The 18,304-nt window shown below is 50.6% G+C and overlaps 1 protein-coding gene across 1 annotated transcript in view; it reads left to right on the top strand.

Moving 5' to 3' along the window:
• BACE2 (beta-secretase 2) overlaps window positions 1-18,304 on the top strand; it is an 83,064-nt gene that overhangs the window by 19,078 nt on the left and 45,682 nt on the right. Inside the window, exon 2 of the mRNA XM_039229899.1 lies at window positions 16,298-16,386. Coding sequence (XP_039085830.1) covers window positions 16,298-16,386 — 89 coding nt within the window. The remainder of the gene's footprint in view (window positions 1-16,297; window positions 16,387-18,304) is intronic.

Consider the following 18,304-nt stretch of genomic DNA (forward strand, 5'->3'; position numbering starts at 1 on the left):
TGTCCCGGAGCTGGGGGCAAGCGGGGAGTCAGGAAAGGTCCTAATCCCCTGGTGGCCAGGGGACAGGAAGTCTCGCTCTTGGTCTTGGCGTGTGACGCGGACAAGAGCTGTCCCCAGCCGTTCAAGTGAGAAGGAAGAAGAGGGCTTGGAAGCCATGAATAAGTACAGTCACCTCTGTTATTTTTTTAATTTTAAGTTTATTTATTTTTGAGAGAGACAGACAGTAGTAGGGGAGGGGCAGAGAGAGAGGGAGAGATCCTCAACCGGGCTCTGCACCGTCAGCACAGAGCCCAACGTGGGGCTTGAACCCACGAACCCTGAGATCATGACCTGAGCCGAAACTGGGAGTCTGACGCTTAACCGACGGAGCCTCCCAGGCGCCCCAAGCACGGTCACCTCTTGCAAGGGGCTTCCCTTCCAGGAGCGCAGGGGCCGTGGTTGGAGGAGTTTTTAAGGTGAAGACAGTTGTGGGTTGTTGCCCTTGTCCGGGTGGGAAATAGAACAGCCTGTGTGTAAGCAGGTGGGAGTGATCCTGGGGGGGTGGCTGGGGGGGGGGGGAGGATAAGCTGATCACGTGGCGCATTGGTGGCGTTCTAAGTTTGCTGCATCAAAGGCATTTGGAGGTGAGACAGAAGGACTCTCACACGTATGTTGGAGATCTTGTCAAGTTTAGTATGTTGCGTTCTTTTTAGCCAAGTCTTTGTTTTTCCCCCGCCTCTAGAATGTTCTGGAAGATTTCTTTGGGGCTGTTCTGTACCCTCATTAGGGAAATATCTGTATTTTGCTGGCATGGAAACAAAAGAGGGAGGCATCCGTCATTTCTCTTTTGGTTAGCATTCTTTCAAAATATCTGGACACCATAAAAATGTGGAGATCAATGGAGATTTAATGTCTTTTCTGAGAGGAATTTACTTGGAAGGGCTTTAAAAAAATCTTTTTAGCGGAGAATGATCTCTTTGATCGTCATATGCCTATTAAAACACTTTTCTCCCCCATGGGTTTAACAAGAAAAGCCTATCAAAGCCTTTTCACAAACCTAGAAGTAGCCTGTTTCCTAAATGGCTGGCTTGAAATTAGCAAAGGCCGGCAGACCCAAAACAGTGGCCTTTCTGTCTTACACCTTCCAGGTCTGGGCCCATCAGACAGCATGCAAAGAGATGATGCAAAATGGACTTAAGGCTTTAGGTTTTGAGAAGATGTCGTTACAAAGGCCAGGTCCCGTTCCACGGTGAGCAAAGATCAGGATTCTTACCCTGTCCCTCGTCCCGTAGAATCATCAGCATTGCTAGACGGCTTTCGTGCCTTTGTGATCCTGAGGACTTAAGTCACACTTTCTGCTTTCAAAGTGCTTCGTGATCATGTTGGATGTGTGTTTTCATAAAATAAACCCTGAGAGGCTAACCCGGCAAGCCCATTTGGCTGATGAGCTTTAACTCGAGTTCCAGGCTGTTTATGCACACACAGTATAGGAGTGGGTTATGTGACAGGCAGTTCACGCCCCTGTCCCCAGTCCTCTGTGCTTCACACACTGTTAACATCGACTACGGCACCTTTGACAAACAATGTAATGAAACAGAGGGAGTTATTTTTTCTTGAGTGTGTTGCCGGGCAGGGGAAAGGACTTAGACATTGAACTTTTAATCCAGCGGGTAAACCTCAAATAATGAATCTCTGATTACGTGTGCTGCCCTCACCCGGCCTCCAGTCAGTTAGGCAGAAACTGAAAACTTTCATAGAAGAGAAAGCTGGCTTTAAAAACATTTTTTTAAATGTGTATTTATTTTTTGAGAGAGAGAGAGTGTGAGCAGGGGCAGAGAGGGAGACACAGAATCTGAAGCAGCTCCAGGCTCCAAGCTGTCAGCACAGAGCCCGACGCGGGGCTTGAACTCATGAAAGATGAGACAATGACCTGAGCCGAAGTCAGACGCTCAACCGAGCACCCCCAGGCGTCCCGAGAAAGCTGTTTGAAATCTGGAATGTGTACCCAATTTTCTTTGTCTCCATGGCCCTGGGCACAGGGTAGCTAGCTGCTCATTAAATATTTGTTAGAAAAGAGAATCTTCACCGAAGACTTGAAACAGAATTTCAAAGAGCTACTTGCCCACCCATGTTCCTAGCAGCCCTACTCTCTGTAGCCACAAGGTGGAAGCAACGTGGGTTGTTGGTGGGTGGATGGACAAATGCAATGTGATGTATCTGTACAGTGGCTTATTTTTTGGCCCAAAAAAGGAAGGAGATTCTGACACTGGCTACAGCGTGGATGAACTCTGGGGACATGAGGCTGAGTGAAATCTGTGACACAGAGAAATACTGTGAGAGAGTCTGATTCATAGGGTCAGATAGTAGGGTGGGGGGACCGGAGGGAATGAGGAGTTAGTGTTTCCAGCAGACAGAGTTTCACTTCGGGGAAGGTGAGTGAGTTCTGGAGGTGGATGGTGAGAGTGGCTGTACAGCGGTGTGAACGGACTTACCAGCGCTGACCTACAGACTTAAATAAAAATGTATTTCACCACGATGACTCTCACTGCCTCGGATAATAGTGAGAGGTAACCATGTTATAATAACAGTTAACTTGACTTTTTTTCCTATTGCTGTAGTAAGTATATAGGTTTGCCTTTCATTTTAACGTTGACTGAAAACCGGCCGTACTTGAATGTGGGAAACTGGGTGAAGTTAATCCTGCATCTCTTTTCTGAACATTTAGATCTGAAATGGCTTTTCAGTCGAGGTTACAGACTCTTGAGCACAAGGGAGCATTTAGTAAACCCCGGAAATATCTTGAGAGTGAAGATGTACCTTTGACAAGAGTCTGTTTAAACCCCTTTAGAAAAGGTGCAGAAAGAGCTGATTTTAAGCTAAAATGATGTCTCCGAAGACCCTGGAAACCTAGAATGGGTTTTGGGGATGGATGGAGGGGCTTGTTGTCTCTTTGGGGAGAAAGAGGCTACCTCGCCCCTCTGGAAGTAGAAATTTCCCTCCTTCCATAGTCCCCCGATTATGGGACAGACCTGCTTTTGAACTTTTTAATAGTGCTTTCTTTAATTTTTTTTTAATGTTTTATTTATTCTCTGAGAGAGGAGAGAGAGACAGCGTGAGCAGGGGAGGGTCAGAGAGAGAGGGAGACACAGAACCCAAAGCAGCTCCAGGCTCTGAGCTGTCAGCACAGAGCCCGACGCGGGGCTCGAACCCACTAACCGTGAGATCATGACCCGAGCCGGAGTCGGATGCTTAACTGACTGAGCCACCCAGGCGCCCCCAGTAGTGCTTTCTTTAAAAAGCACCATTGAGCCTGAGTTTTCTCCTTCATGGTAAAGAGGATCATTTTTATTGGCATCAGTGAGGTCCAGCCTTGTGACTCTGACACGTGACTGTTTAAATATCCTCCTTTCTTCCTCAGTACATTTACATCCTGCCAGCAGGTAGCTTATGGAAGGGAAGCCCAGAGGCCCAGGGAAACTCCAGCCTTGGAGGTCTCCAGGGCCGTGATGTGTCCATAGAAAAGAGGCCTCCACCTCCCTAGCCCCCTCCCCAGTTTACCTACACAGAGGGAGGGGCTAGGCGAGCAGATGGAATCATCCAGACCACCTGTCACCGAATATCCCCTTGCAAACAAGCATCTGGCTTCCGACTCTTCTTCTAGAAGCCTGGTGGATGTGAGGCTGCTGATGGCAGTGCCCCCAGGAGTCTGTGCTTGGCTTCTCTGTGCAAGAGGCAGAGAACTAGACCCCCCCTGGACTGGTTGGATTCCTGAAGATGTGCCTCCACCTGCGGTCCCTTGGCCAGCAGCCCACACCTTCTTCGGGCATGACCCTGGGGGCAGTGCGCCCAGTGGTGACCCTGGTCCTGGCCTCCCAGTCACCGGTCAGGGCAGCTCTGCGTGCGTGACCACCCCCAGGACTTGCATGTGGATGTTGTCTCCAGGCTCTGCAGCCTGCAGTGCAAGGTGGAGGCCTAGAATACCACGTTCATACGTAAGGCTGGAGCGCAGGAGCTTCATCAGGGCTGTGGGTCCAGGGGGCTCTCTCTCTGCTTTCCAAGTGTGCTCTGAGGCCGTTGCTACTCACAGTGTAAACTGTCCTTGAACCCGGGGGGCTGAGCCTTATGCCAACTGTGCCCTGAGGAAGTCTGCCCAGCCCTGTGGGGTGTCCCTGCACACTGGGGGAGGCCCATACCCCCAGTCTCCTTCCCCGTCCGAATTCTACGGGCAACGTAGGCACACTGATTTTGAAGCCCGAAACTATTAAAGCTTTCCATTTTAAAGATGAGGCAACTGAGGCCCAAAGAGGGGCGCCTGGCCGGCTCAGTCGGAAGAGCATACGACTCTTGATCTCAGGCTCGTGTGTTTGAGCCCCGTGTTGGGTGCAGAGATTACTTAAATAAAACCAAGAAAAGGCTGTGCAGCCAGCTAGTGGCACGGTGGGGAGCAGATCTCACTGCTTCACTGTGGGGCCTCGGTCCCTGGCCTTTGACGCTTGGGGAGACAGCGGGTGCGTCTGCTTTGGGAGACAGGCTCAGGCCTCTTCGGAGACTTCCGGTTTAAGAACCGGGCTTAGGAACCGGGAAGAGCCGGGAAGCCCGTGACCGGTGCTCCTGGAGCGGTTGTTCACCGCGAGGGCGGGCGCGGGCTGGGCTCCCCGGGAGCAGGCTCGGAGGGGGTAGCTGCTTGGAGTTCACGGTAGTGCTCTCAGGGTCCGCGAGGGGCTGGATGAAGCCTGCAGACGCCCTCGGCTGCGCTAGGAGGGCCCGCACAAAATCATCCCAGGTTGGACGGAAATGGCCAGGCCTTTGGTATCCAGGATCACTCAAGTCCTTGTCTGTGGCTGTCCCCAGGAAGGGCGTGACCTCGGGGGGCGGGGCCAGGCGACCTCTCGCGGTGGGGCCCGCACTAGTGGGGGACCGGGCGCTGCACACACACTCTACCTCCACGGGGGCCAAATGGGTGTTTAAGACCCCAGGCGCTGAGAGGGTTCCTTTGCCGGGCGGGGGCGGGGCACGTGGACTTCCCATCAGTGGGAAAACCCGCAGGTCTGCGCCCGCCTGCCCTTCCGGTCTGCGCGCTCGGGCCCTTCCAGTCTGCGCGCTCGGGCCCTTCCGGTCTGCGCGCTCGGGCCCTTCCGGTCTGCGCGCTCGGGCCCTTCCGGTCTGCGCGCTCGGGCCCTTCCGGTCTGCGCGCTCGGGCCCTTCCGGTCTGCGCGCTCGGGCCCTTCCGGTCTGCGCGCTCGGGCCCTTCCGGTCTGCGCGCTCGGGCCCTTCCGGGGGGCTGGCTGGGAGCAGGGTGTGTGAGAACTCGAAGCCCCGGAGTGCAGGCTGTTAGCGGGAGAGGCCCTGCAAGAGCGTCACCTTTGCCGACGGATTAGTCTCGAGGTGAGGAGGGCGGTGAGTCCGCTGAGGTGGGGCGCGGGCACCAGGGGTCCTGCTATGACCCCCCCCCCCGTCCCCGTCACACCGTGGCGGTGGCCCCAGAGGGTACGGAACGGCCACCCGAGGTGCCGTGAGGAAGAAACTGCCAGCTCAGTGGAAGCCGAACCGCAAAGCCCTGGGGGGGTGGCGGGGGCCCGTCAGACCCTAGGCACCCCAGCCGGAGAGTGAAAATGACCCGGCTCGGGCTCTGAGTACCTGCGGACGGGGCCACTCATTCATTCGCTCGCAAACCTTTATTGAGCTGTGCGCCCAGAGCTCGTGCGGGACCCCACTGGGGGGACCCGAGCAAGGCGAGGAACAGGGGCAGCTTGAGAGATTCGGGGGTGGGGGTGGATCATACGGGACACAGGGACTCGGAAGAGGGGGGGAGGCGGCGGCGGGTCTCGGGCACCCAGGGGACTGAGTGGGGACGAAGGACCGGTGGAGCGAAACCGCCTTGGTGGCCCTGGGATTTAGAGTCTGAGCCGAGTGTGGGTGCTACTGGCACCCTGGGGTTTCAGCACACGGCCACGTTCATGTGGCCTCCGCCTGCTGCGGGGAGCGGCCGCGCTGCCCCTCCTCCAGCCCCCCCTCCCACGTTCACCTCCGGAACCCTGTACCGGTTCTGGACCTTAAACACCGCGATAAAAGTCAGCCCTGAGATGAGAACAAAGTCACACCACCCCCTTGGAAAAGTTGAAGCATCCCAGTGAACAGGGCACGACTCGGGATGCACCACACGTATACGATCTCGTGGGCCCCTCGGAGCAGCGCCCACGAGCATCCCACTTCACAGGCGGGTGCGACCCGAGCGCCCAGACAGGGCGTGTAATTTGCCTGAGCTCCCGGAGCCAGCCAGAAGGAGGCTAAGCCAGTGCTCAGATGCAGGCCCGACAGACCCTGAGGCCACTACATTGTGCTGCTCAGCTTCAGAGAAAGTACAGAGCGTATCCTGGGGCCATTGGCAGACAATGAACTTGAAGCCAGTAGCCTGTGAGTGGACAGAGTGGCCAGCGCGTTTAAGCGCCCTGGGCTACGGATGTGTGATGAAATCTTCCCCACCCTCGGCCTCTCCAGGCTTCACGCCCGGATGGGTTGTCTGGAAAGTTTCAGAACTCAGGGAGCACTCCCTCCCTGCGGTAAAACCACCTCCCCACCCCAGTGATGGGTTTTCACTGCAGAGGGAATAGTAACTCCTGTGTCCAGAAGGATTCTGATCTGGGGATGACTCTTAAGGTCTTAACACAGGGACCCTTGCATCAGCTCTCCTGCACCCCAGATCCTGTGCTCCTAACCTCCACCTCTGCCGCCAGAATTAACCTGCTAAGCCCTGAGCGTTCTGTGCAAAACCTTCACCGCCCTGTCCATTTGGCACGTGCTTTTTCCCCAAAAGGAGCCAGGGGAGTCCATGTGGCTCTGGACGTGTGTTTTTCTAGTAGGAGCCCTGTAAAGCACAAGTGTGCGTGAGTATGGAACCTGAATAAATTGTATAATCAAGCTCCTCTTAGCTAAGTTCGGTAACATCTGTTTGTGTTAAGTGGAGACCTTTGGAAATGATCTTTTTTCCCCCCCTTCTTTATAAAACAACCTTAATTTTAGATTGTGGAGAAATGGCGCATGGCAATTATTTTTGCTTTCTTCAACAAGATATGTTTAAGTAAGTGAGATTCATCTCCAGAATCGAAGCAGGGAAAGAACCTGATTAACAAGATCAGCGCCTATAATCACGTGTAATCACTGTGGGCAAACAGCCTGCGTAGCGGGGCCGGAAAAAGCCGCCGTTGGTGGGTTCTGCTTGCCGGCAGACTTCAGCAGATGGGCTGCTAATGTAATTAGGAATCGTTGTGTTAAATGAGCCATTATTTAAATTATCTGCTAATTTTCCTATCTATTAACCTGCTGAAAAAGAGACAGTGATATCTGAGAAATCTCTGGTTGCTAATCGCTAACTAGAAGTGTAATCCAGTTCTTCCCTTTAACGCAGCGTTTTACCTTCCTGCAGCAATTAGCAAATGGCTTTCTGTAAGGTCATTGCCCCATGCATCAGCAGAAGATTAAGGAGCGACAGACAGTGGGAGACACGCACAGTCTGTGTGTGGGTTTCAGCTGGTGGTAGAGCGGTCAGGTGATTCATGGTCTTGGAAGGCTCTTAGCTTTCTGGACCACCCTTGCTTTTCTTTTGTTCAGGGTCCTGAGTTTAAGGATATTTGATCTTTGGGGCACATAAGGCAAGGTTTGCATGAGTCAACATTCTCTTGTTTCTCCCTGCCCTGAGATGCTAGCGGGGGCAAGGCAGTGAGGTAGGAAGGACCCTGTGACTGCAGTGAGCAGCTGGGCCAGTGCTGCCCGGACTTCAGGGAGGTGGCACAGCGGGCTCTCCAGGTGAGGAGCCAGCAGGTAGAGGTCTCAGGCCATCAGATGCTGTGTATTTTGGGTGGAGGGTGCTCCCAGGAGGGTTCACTCCCTGGCACTTGAAGGCCTGCCCTGTGATGCTTGGAGGGTCTTGCTTCTGCAGCTAGAGAATGTACTGGAAGCTCCAGTAAGTACCAGAGCACATGGGTGGACACCAAAAACCTCTGCTGTTGTCTTAACTCTTTTAATTTTTTTTTAACATTTACTTATTTTTGAGAGAGAGAGTGCATGAGCAGAGAGAGAGAGAGGGAGACAGAGAATCAGAAGCAGGCTCCAGGCTCTGAGCTGTCAGTACAGAGCCCAACACGGGGCTCGAACTCACAAAGTGCGAGATCATGACCTGAGCCGAAGTTAGGTATTCAGCTTACTCAACAGACTGACTGAGCCACCCAGGTGCCCCGATCATTTTGATTCTAATGTTGGCTATCCTTGGACCTTTAAGAGGTAAATGCATGGTTATTTTGTAGAGCAGCTGGGACATGAACTGAACCCACCCTAGCCATTTCTAGAAAACTTAAATGCTTTGTGCACACACACCTCAGGAGTTTGACTTCTCGATCTCCCTCCAGCTTCTTGGCAGGTGTGCCTTCTCCCAGGTGTGTTCTTCCCCCTACAGGTCAGCTGATTAGATGCCAGAGGTAGTCATTATGGGAACCATCAAAAAGAGGTGGGAAAATCTGTTTCACCTTCAAGTCACTTACAGGCTCATTGAAAGAAAAGATATTTGGAGAAAAGGAAGGCCAGTAAAGACCCAGACAACTAGGAGTAGCCATCAGCTCACGCCAGTGCAAAATGAAGAAAATAAAACCCCACAGAACGTGCCATTTTAAAAATGAGTGAGCTTTGTCTAGGCAGGCCAGGGCATGAGAATAAAGTCCTGAGTGTCCCAAAGGGCACTGCTAAAGGGCACGTCCTGAAGAGCCCATTAGATTCAAATTGCTCTGGAACCAGCCCTTGGCCAGAGGTCCCTTGGGATGTCCTGGAGTTAGGTGGTGCCCACTGAGGACTGACCTCAGTCTTCCCGCCTCCTGCAGAGAATTGCACGTGGCATCAGTACTAGCGGGTATCACTTGCTCACTGAGAGTCTGCACCAGGAGCAGTGAGGCGCAGGCAGGACGTGGAGCCTGCCCAGACACAGACTCGGGAGTTGTGGGGCGCCCCTTGATCCGGGGCTCTGTCACTGCTCCGCAAAGTGGAGAAAAGCACATTGACGTGAAGACCCTGCCCATTCACATTAGAAACCTATCCAGTTCCCACCCGCCATTGTACAGAATGGTTGTCCTTGCTTCGGGATTGTTTTGTAGAATGGCATCACGAGGGTTTAGCAGGGGCCGCTGGGCCTGGAGAATATTGTTGAAGAAGCACATGCCAGAGGGGAAAGCGTTTGCTTTAGGGTTAGTAGGAGTCTCGTACATTTTCAATCTCGTCTTTTAGAGTAGATGGTTTGCCTTCTTGATATTTTGTGTATTATTGGTTGGTGTGCAATACACACTTGTTTTATACATGAATAAACAAGCTTCTTTTGCCCAGAATACGTAGCGACTTGTTCATGTATTTCACAACTTTGTTTATCAAGTGCCTAGTATGTCCTGGGCACTGTCCGTGGTACGGGGGGGTGAAGCGATGAATCCCTCCCAGGCCCCTATGCTGGGGTTGTCCCCTGGATGCTGTTGGACTCCATCCAGTGCAGAAATGGTGCACCAGGGGCTGGGACACAGAATTCCTAGGAACGATGTGTAAGGCGTTTCCAAGAGCACAGAGGAGGGAAGTATCTGCAAGGGAAATGAGAAAGGAGGGACGTGGTGGGAAAACCAGGAAAGTAATGTTTCTGGAGCTTCCAGGCTGGGGACTGGTCAGTAGTGGTCCTTGCTGTTTACAGGCTTGTAGAAGCTTAGCTCACTGATGCCCGGCTGGGCCGGGAGGCACAGGGCAGTAGCTCCAGGGAGTGTGTTTGCTGTTTTTAAGGAGTGACAAAAAATTTGTCCTGTCAATTCCTGCTGTTCTGGACTTTTTTTTTTTTTAAAGATTAATTTATATGCATCTTCAATGTCTCTTGATGGGGCCGAGTGGGGCCCGAGTGGGATGGGGTTAGACCATCAGGGGTATGTGAACTTGAACCCAAGGAGTCAGGAAATGATTTTGCAAATTCAGCATGAAAGATGTCACAGAGGGCAGTGTGAGTGTGTGGAATGAGGCTAAGAAACCACTACCTTGAGCCTCAGAGGTTCAGCGTGTTGTAGAGCAGATGGGGTAAAAGGTATGGAGCAAGTCCACTAACTTTTTTCCTTTGTGGTTTGGGCTCTTCCCAAAAGAGGAGGTGTGGGGGGAAGTCAGCACACACGGCGTCTGTTTCCAAAATTGTCACATAGAAAAAAGTGTTGGCTTGTTGCTGTCCAGAGACATTACTTGAAACACAATCCACAGTGTTCACCCTGGACATCCGTCCCTTGCCTGACTTTGGGCGGCCTCATCGATTGGGGCGATGTCTCTCCTCCAGTCCTTTGCCCCAGGAACGACCAAGGGGGCCTGCTTTGCCGAGCCATGACTTGGCCTGAATTTTCTTGCAAGCTGGTACCTAGTGAAGTCGCTGGGAAAGAAAGGGTTGTACCAAATGCGCGGACAGTTAGCAGTTGTCTGTGTAGAAGAATGCCGTTTGTCTTCTGGTGCAACTTTCTCTGCTTTCGTGCCCCCTGCCTCTGCAAAGCGGGGCATTGGGTGTCATGGTAGAGGTAAGCGCGGGTGTGTGTGAAAGCACTCCGTTCTGGTAAGATGTGGAGGCTTTTGGGGGGCGGGGGGGGGCGATGTCTACCCAGAAAGTCTCCTGGTCCCTGGGGTGATTGTGCCCCTGACCACGCTTGTTGTCGAAAAGCACTTGGTGTGGATGTGGGATGCCCCAGGCAGCTGGCCCTTCCTGCTGGGTGGCTGGGTGCATGGAGACCCAGAAATACTTGTAAAGATGGCACACCTTCCTGATGGACTGTGAGTGTGGGCTGGAAGGATGCTCATGTTCAGGAACCTAGTTTTATCATCTATGATTTAATGACAGATGAAGGATTCCTCACTGTTGTAAATTTTTTTTTGTTTATTTTTCGGGTGATCATCTTGCCACATACACTCAGCCACACTCTGTTTTTATTTATTTATTTTAAATATTTATTTTGAGAGAGAGTGAGAGTGTGAGCATGGGAGGGGCAGAGAGAGAGGCAGAGAGAGAATCCAAGCAGGATTCACACTGTCAGTGCACAGCCTGACATTGGGCTCGAACCCACGAACCATGTGATCATGATCTGAGCTGAAATCAAAAGTTGGATGCTTAACTGACTGAGCTGCCCAGGCACCCCACACTCTGCTTTTAAAGGTGTGGGGTTCCCCGATTGGCCTCATGAGGGATTCCTGTGGTCTTGCCTTTCTCCTTTGCTTCTCCACAACTTTAGAAGCTGATCTTGCCTCCAGGAACCATTTAAATCTGGATGGGGGGCCCTGTGTGTTGCACGGATGAGTGTATGTCAGCTTGGACCCAGTGTCTGCTGCCGGGACCAAAGCCTTGGTGCTTCACCAAGGTTGCGTTTTGGAAGTTCATTGCCAGGATGGGTAAAGGTCCCATCCTTGCTGTTGGCCTCGCCTTGGCCACATGTGGTAACTGTGACTTACTAGAAGTCTGTGTTTGGTCGTGGTCCAGTTCCTGGCAGAGCTCCCGATGCCGGAGGAGTCCCCCCGGGGGATGGGACGGCCGCTATTTAGAGCAAACCCTTTTCCACCCACACCTGAGTGACGTTAATGAGCTGGTTCTTGGAAAGGCCCCAGGATGGGGACCAACCTGGGAGGAGGTTTGGAGTCCAGGCTCACCCCGGGAGGGCAGACGGGCTGGAGGTTGGGTCAGTCACCAGTGGCCGACGATTTCATCAGCCATCCTAAGTGTGAGGCCTCCATGAAAACGTAAACTACAGGATCAGAATGCAAATGTGACCTGGAAGCCACAGCGTTAAATTAAGAATTGGATGTATGTGGGATGGACTCATCTCTTTTTTTTTTTTTTTTTTTAATATTTTTATTTATTTCTAGGAGAGAGAGAGAGACAGCGTGAGCAGGGGAGGGTCAGAGAGAGAGGGAGTCACAGACTGAAACAGGCTCCAGGCTCCGAGCTGGCAGTCAGCACAGAGCCCGATGCGGGGCTCGAACCCACGAACCGCGAGATCATGACCTAAGCGAAAGTCGGATGCTTAACCGACTAAGCCACCCAGGCGCCCCTGACTCATCTCTTAAAAGAACTGAAGTTAGAGGGGATTTTTTGGATGTTTATTTATTATTTTTAAAACAAGTTTTAATGTTTATTTTTGAGAGAGAGGGAGAGAGTGAGCACACGAGCACAAGTGGGGGTGGGGCAGAGGGAGAGGGAATCTGAAGCAGGCTCCAGGCTCTGAGGTGGCAGCACCGAGCCTGATGCGGGGCTCGAACTCATGAGCCACAAGATCATGACCTGATTTGAAGTTGGACAGTTTAACCAACTGAGCCATCCAGGTATTCCATGTTTATTTATTTTTGAGAGCGGGAGAGAGAGCGCAAGCCGGGGAGGGACAGAGAGAGAGGGGGACAGAGGATCGGAAGCTGGCTCTGCTGTCAGCGTGGAACCTGATGTGGGACTTGAGATCCAGAACTGTGAGATCATGACCTGAGCCCAAGTCAGACTCTTAACTGACTGAGCCCCCCAGGTGCCCCACTTTGAAGGGACTTTTTAAAAACCTGATGCACAGAGATTCTGCTACGCCGGCTTTCAGGATCATGTTGTGTTTAGCCGCTGGAGAGCAAAGAGCTCTGCCCTCTAGGAATATCTGCCCCCCCCGGCTGACCTGTGCACGAGCTTCCCCCCCCCCCGCCCCCCCCCCGTGAACTTGCCCTGACTGCTGGATGCACAGAGGTCTCTGCACCTGCTGCTCCTCTGCAGTCCAATCCAAGTGCAGGCAGACTCACAGGGCATGCTGATGAGAAATTCAGATGCAGTCCCACCCATGCCGTGGGTCAGGAGCTCAGGGCTGTTGGGCATCACACATTTGAATGCGGAACCAGATGAGTTTTGTTCAGACTGCAGGCTGTCTGAAATCTCCAAACCTCTCCGTAGGGGAGTGAGGTCTTTCCTGCACCTTTTCCCGTGACTGTGTTAGCAGATGCAGATGAAGGGCAGAATTCGCTTCCTAAAGCCTCGATAGGGCATATCGAGTCACTTTTATCATCTCTTTGTTCAGTATGTTTTAGAGCCACGCCAGGCCTCTGTCCCCAGATCTGCCTGTCCCTGTTCTGCAGGTGTCCTGGACGAGGATCTTCAGTGCTGCAAAGAGCACCCTCTGAGGTCCCAAAATAGGCTCTTGTTTGGAAAAGCACAGGCATTGCATTTGTTGTGCCCACAGGTCCAGCTCCCAGGATGGTCCGTTTCCCCGGGCCATTTCCACAGCCTCCTGCAGGGGAAGCCGGTGCACTTAGATCGGGGAGGGGAGAGCCAGACCCTCCGTGAGCCTGGCAGCCTAAAACTGGGGCTCCGCGGAGCCTGCCCACTGGCACATTCAGGCGCCCCAACTGTACGTTGTTTATTTTTCCTGAATCTGTATTTATTGTCTTTGTACCAAGAGAAAAGTTGGTGTCTTTGATTTTACCTTTGAGAATCATTCAGCCATTCATTGAACACATATTTGAGTGTCTGCTCTGTGCCCGGCCCCATCCTGGGCATTGGGGACGGAGCAGTGATCCGGGCAGCACAAACCCCTGCCCAGAGCTCGCATGCTAGTGGAGGGAGGGGAACAGGGAGCTCCTAGAGCCTGGGAAGTGGGCAGGTCACTAAAATAATGTGTTGGGAGTAAGACAGCCTGGGTTTAGACCCGGCCCTGCCACACACCCCTGCGTGACCAGGCAGGCCGGCCCCTCTGCACCTGCTTGCCCTGTCTGTGCAATCAGGGTGTCGATGCTGCCCTCAGACGGCCCTGTGAGGGTTCCACATGTTAATGTATATGCAGCACTGTAAGGAGTCCCTGGCACATAGTAGGTGCTGAGTTCTTGGCACATAGTAGGTGCTGTTAGATGCCTTTGCTGTTGTTACCCCAGGAGAGGATGAGCATCATGGGAGCAGGGGAGACAGGGAAGGGGGTGCCCGGCAGGGGCTTGCTGTTCAGACGGGTGCTCTGAGAAGTGCCCACTGAATAAAGGCTTAGAGGATATGAGGGGATGTGCGGTGCCCGGGTCCCCCACGGGACTCTCCCACGGGGGAGAGAGGCACCCAGCAGCGAGACTGAAGGGAGCAGGCAGGAAGGTGGAGGAAAACTGGGAGTGTCAGTCCTGGAATCCAGAACGAAGATGGGTTTTCCAGAAGGACGGAATGGCTGACTGAGTGAGATCCTGCTGGGGGGAGGGGGTCAAGTGAGAGAAGCGTGGAAAACACTGGATTTGGCAAAACTGAGAGTTTGATCAGAGTAGCTGTGTAAGTGTTGAGAGAATTCTAGATAAAAACTTAAGCCACCTGGATTTCTTCACCTCCAGCCTTTTTTTTTTTTTAGCAGTTTTTATTTTTAATGTTTATTTATTTTTGAGAGAGAGAGCGAGAGTGAGCAGAGGAGGGGCAGAGAGAGAGGGAGACAGAATCGGAAGCAGCTCCAGGCTCTGAGCTGTCAGCACAGAGCCCGACGTGAGGCTCAAACTCGTGAACTGTGAGATCATGCCCTGAGCTGAGGTTGGATGCTCAATGGACTGAGCCACCTAGGTGCACCTTTACCTTAGCATTTTGATTTGATTTTCAACCTTTGGGGTCTATCTGCATGTTCTATGTTTACTTCTGAAAGATCTCCTCATGCTATATACAGTGGGCTGTGTGTCTGGACTCTGGACTCGGGATAGATGCTGAGCACGCCCTACCCTCCCTTGGACGTCATTGCTTACTGGAGATGGTGAGGGGACGATGCTAACACAGTGTGGCTGGTTACGTCGAAGCCACAGTGAGATACCATTCCACACGCACTAGAAAGACTGTTGTGGAAAAGACCAGTGATGCCAAATCCGAGGAGGGTGTGGAGCAAATGAATCAGACAGACAGTGACCCATTGCATGTGGAAGTGTAACTTGCTGTATCTCTTTTGGAGAGATGTTTGGAATTAACACACACACACACACACACACACACACACACACACACATTAAAAATAGACCTATTCGATGAGCCAACAAGTTGGACTCCTAGGTATTTGCCCAAAAGGAATGGAAACAGACATCTACAGAATGACCCCTGTAAGAACGTCCGTGGCAGCCTCCTTCCTGATAGGCTGAAATTACAAGCAGCCCCAGTGCCCTCCGAGCAGGACAGGCACATAGCAGCACATCCGAGCAGGGGAGTGTGCTCCACAGTAAATCAAGTACCGATACCTGTCACAGCAGTAGGGGAGCTCAAAAACGTGTTGACCAGACGAAGCCAGATGCCCCCCTCCTTGCTGGGCAAAAGCAAACCACTCCCGTGTTTACATTTACATAATGTCCAGAACCAGTAAACCAGTCCAGGGAATAGAAGTCAGAAGGTGATTGCCTTTGAGGAACAGGAGAGATTGACCGGAAAGGGGCCACAGAACGATACAAATTTCCGTACCTTGATTTGGGTGCACACCGTGTCGGAGCCCACCAGTGGAAAGTCGAAGATCCTGCATTTTTATTGATTGCAGAGTCTGAGTCATTAAAACTAAGAGATGATACCTGTGACAGGTGTCCCCGGGTCCTGCGCAGCAGAGAAGAGGGGATGCCAGCTGTTGGGTAGGGGGGAGGCTGTGGAGGTGTACCCTGGGCACAGGGCCCCCCTGGGTCTGGGTTTCCAGTGTGAGATCGGAACGGCAGGAGGGGGGCACGCCCTGCCAGGTGACCGAGCTGGGAGCTGGCTGACATGACAGCCCAGGGTGGGAAAAGGCTCTGCCCTAGAGCAAGGGCCAATGGCTTAAAAAAGGAAAACTCTGGGGGCCTGGGTGGCTTAGTCGGTTAAGCGTCCGACTTTGGCTCAGGTCAGGATCTCACGGTTCGTGGGTTCCAGCCCCGCGTCGGGCTCTGTGCTGACAGCTCAGAGCCTGGAGCCTGCTTCGGATTCTGTATCTCCCTCTCTCTCTGACCCTCCCCTGCTCACACTGTCTCTCTCGCTCGCTCTCTCGCTCGCTCTCGCTCTCTCTCTCAGAAATAAATAAAAACTTTGTTTTTTTTAAAAAAGGAAAGCTCCGTTATTTCACTCAATTTTACCTTTTCTTAAGGCCCATTGTGTATCTGAAGCAACACTGCCCCCCCCATTAGCTTCTTAATGGACCGTGTTCAGATTTCAATTTCATAACAACTTTTAAAACAAATTTCTCATTGATACACATTTTTTTCCAAGTGTAATACCTTGTTCTGGTTGCTTGGTTTTGGAAAGAATTATTCAGGAATGTTGCCTTATTCCAGTAGCCTGATAGTTTCTATTTTTTCCCCTTCAAATTAAAAGCTGCAGATTCTCGTGGACACCGGAAGCAGCAACTTTGCCGTGGCAGGTGCCCCGCATTCTTACATAGACTCGTACTTTGACGCAGAGAGGTGAGTGATGGGCGTGTGGCTGGGCGTGGCAGGGCTTCGGGTCACTGCGTGAATTCTGAGCAGACACTGGCACAAGAAAAGCTGAAAGGCTGTGTCATTTTAAGGGGGATCTGTGTATATACGTATTCATGTGTATGTGTAGACATCTGTGCATATGGTTATGCGTATATTTTTATGTGTAGATAGATACCTGTGTATATGTGGATCTTGTGTGCATGTGTGTATGTGTGTGTATATTTGTGTGTATGTGTAGATATATGATCTATGATTGTGTGTATATTTGTGTATATATATATGTGCTTATCTGTATATTTGTATATGTGTCTATGGTTGTGTATATATCTACGTGTATGTATATGTGTAGATATCTGCATATGTATATGGATGTGTATATTTGTGTGTATGTATATATGGTTGTGTGTATGTGTTTGTGTGTATGTGTAGATACTATGTACGTGTATACACTTCTATGTCTATTTGTGTGTATGTGTAGATATATGCATATGTGTATATCGTTTTATTTGTGCGTATAATCTGTGTATATATATTTGTGCATATGTGTAGATACATACACGTGCATGGTTGTATATATATTTGTGTGTATATGTATATGGTTGCATGTCTATTTGTGTGTGTTTATGTAGATATCTGTATTTGTATGTGGTTTTGTCTGTGTGTAGACATCTGTGTATATCTAGTTATTGTGTGTGTGATTGTATTTATGTGTATGTAAATATTTGTGTATGTGTAGATATCTGCATATGTGTCTGGTTATATATGTGTGTGTGTGTATATGGTTGTGTATATGTCTCTGGGTATCTGTATGTGGTTGTATATATTTCTGTGTATGTAGATGTATAGATATCTGTGTGTGTGTATATGGTTGTGTGAGTATGTAGATATCTGTGCATATGTGTATGTGGTTGTGTGTATGTGTGTGTATACGTTTGCGTATATGTATAAATATATGTGTGTATATTTATGTATATGTAAATATTTGTGTGTATATGTAGATCTCTATACATGTGTATGGTTGTGTACACATGTATGTGCATATGGTTGTGTGTATATGGTTGTATATATCTGGGTATGTAGATGTGTAGATATCTGCATATGTGTATAAGATTGTCTTTGTGTATAAGTGTAGATATCTGTGCATATGTGTACATGGTTGTGTGTCTTTGTATGTGTGTAGGGTTGTATGTATCTGTATGTATATGTTTGTATATGTATAGAAATCTGTGCATATGTATATATGGTTGTGTGTATATTTGTGTGTCTATGATTGTCATTGTGTATGTGTAGGTATCTGTATACATACATATCTGTATATGTATATGGTTGTGTATTTATATGTGTGTATGGTTGTATGTATATCTGTATATTTGTATTTGTGTATATGTATATTTGTGTATGTATAGATAGCTGTGCATATGTTTATCGTTGTATATATATTTATGTGTCTATATGATTGCGTATTACTGTGTATATGTAGATATCAATGTATACATACATATCTGTATGTGTATATGATTGTGTATATTTATGCATATGCCTATGTTGGTATGGTTGTGTATATATTTGTAGACATCTGTGTATGTAAATATTTGCACATGTGTATGGTTGTGGGTCATTTGTGTGTGTGTCATTTGTGTATTTATGTAGATACTTGCATATGTGTATATGTGTCGACCTCGCTGTGTGTGTATGGTTGTGCTTTCTGGTGAGCCGTGTACTTGTCTGGGTCTGCGTGTGCGCACAGGTTTGAACTCCTTCAGGGGACCCACAGGAGGCTTTCCCGCAGCCGTGGTGCCTTCTCCTGGCCTTGACGTGGCAAAACTCCGAGTCAGTTGGCCGTTCTGTAGCCACACCTGGTTTGCGGAGAGCACACCATCCGCCGATGGTCACTGAGGCCTCT

This window comes from Hyaena hyaena, unplaced genomic scaffold, assembly GCF_003009895.1.
Source record: "Hyaena hyaena isolate Hyena2069 unplaced genomic scaffold, ASM300989v1 scaffold_2, whole genome shotgun sequence".
NCBI lineage: Eukaryota > Metazoa > Chordata > Mammalia > Carnivora > Hyaenidae > Hyaena > Hyaena hyaena.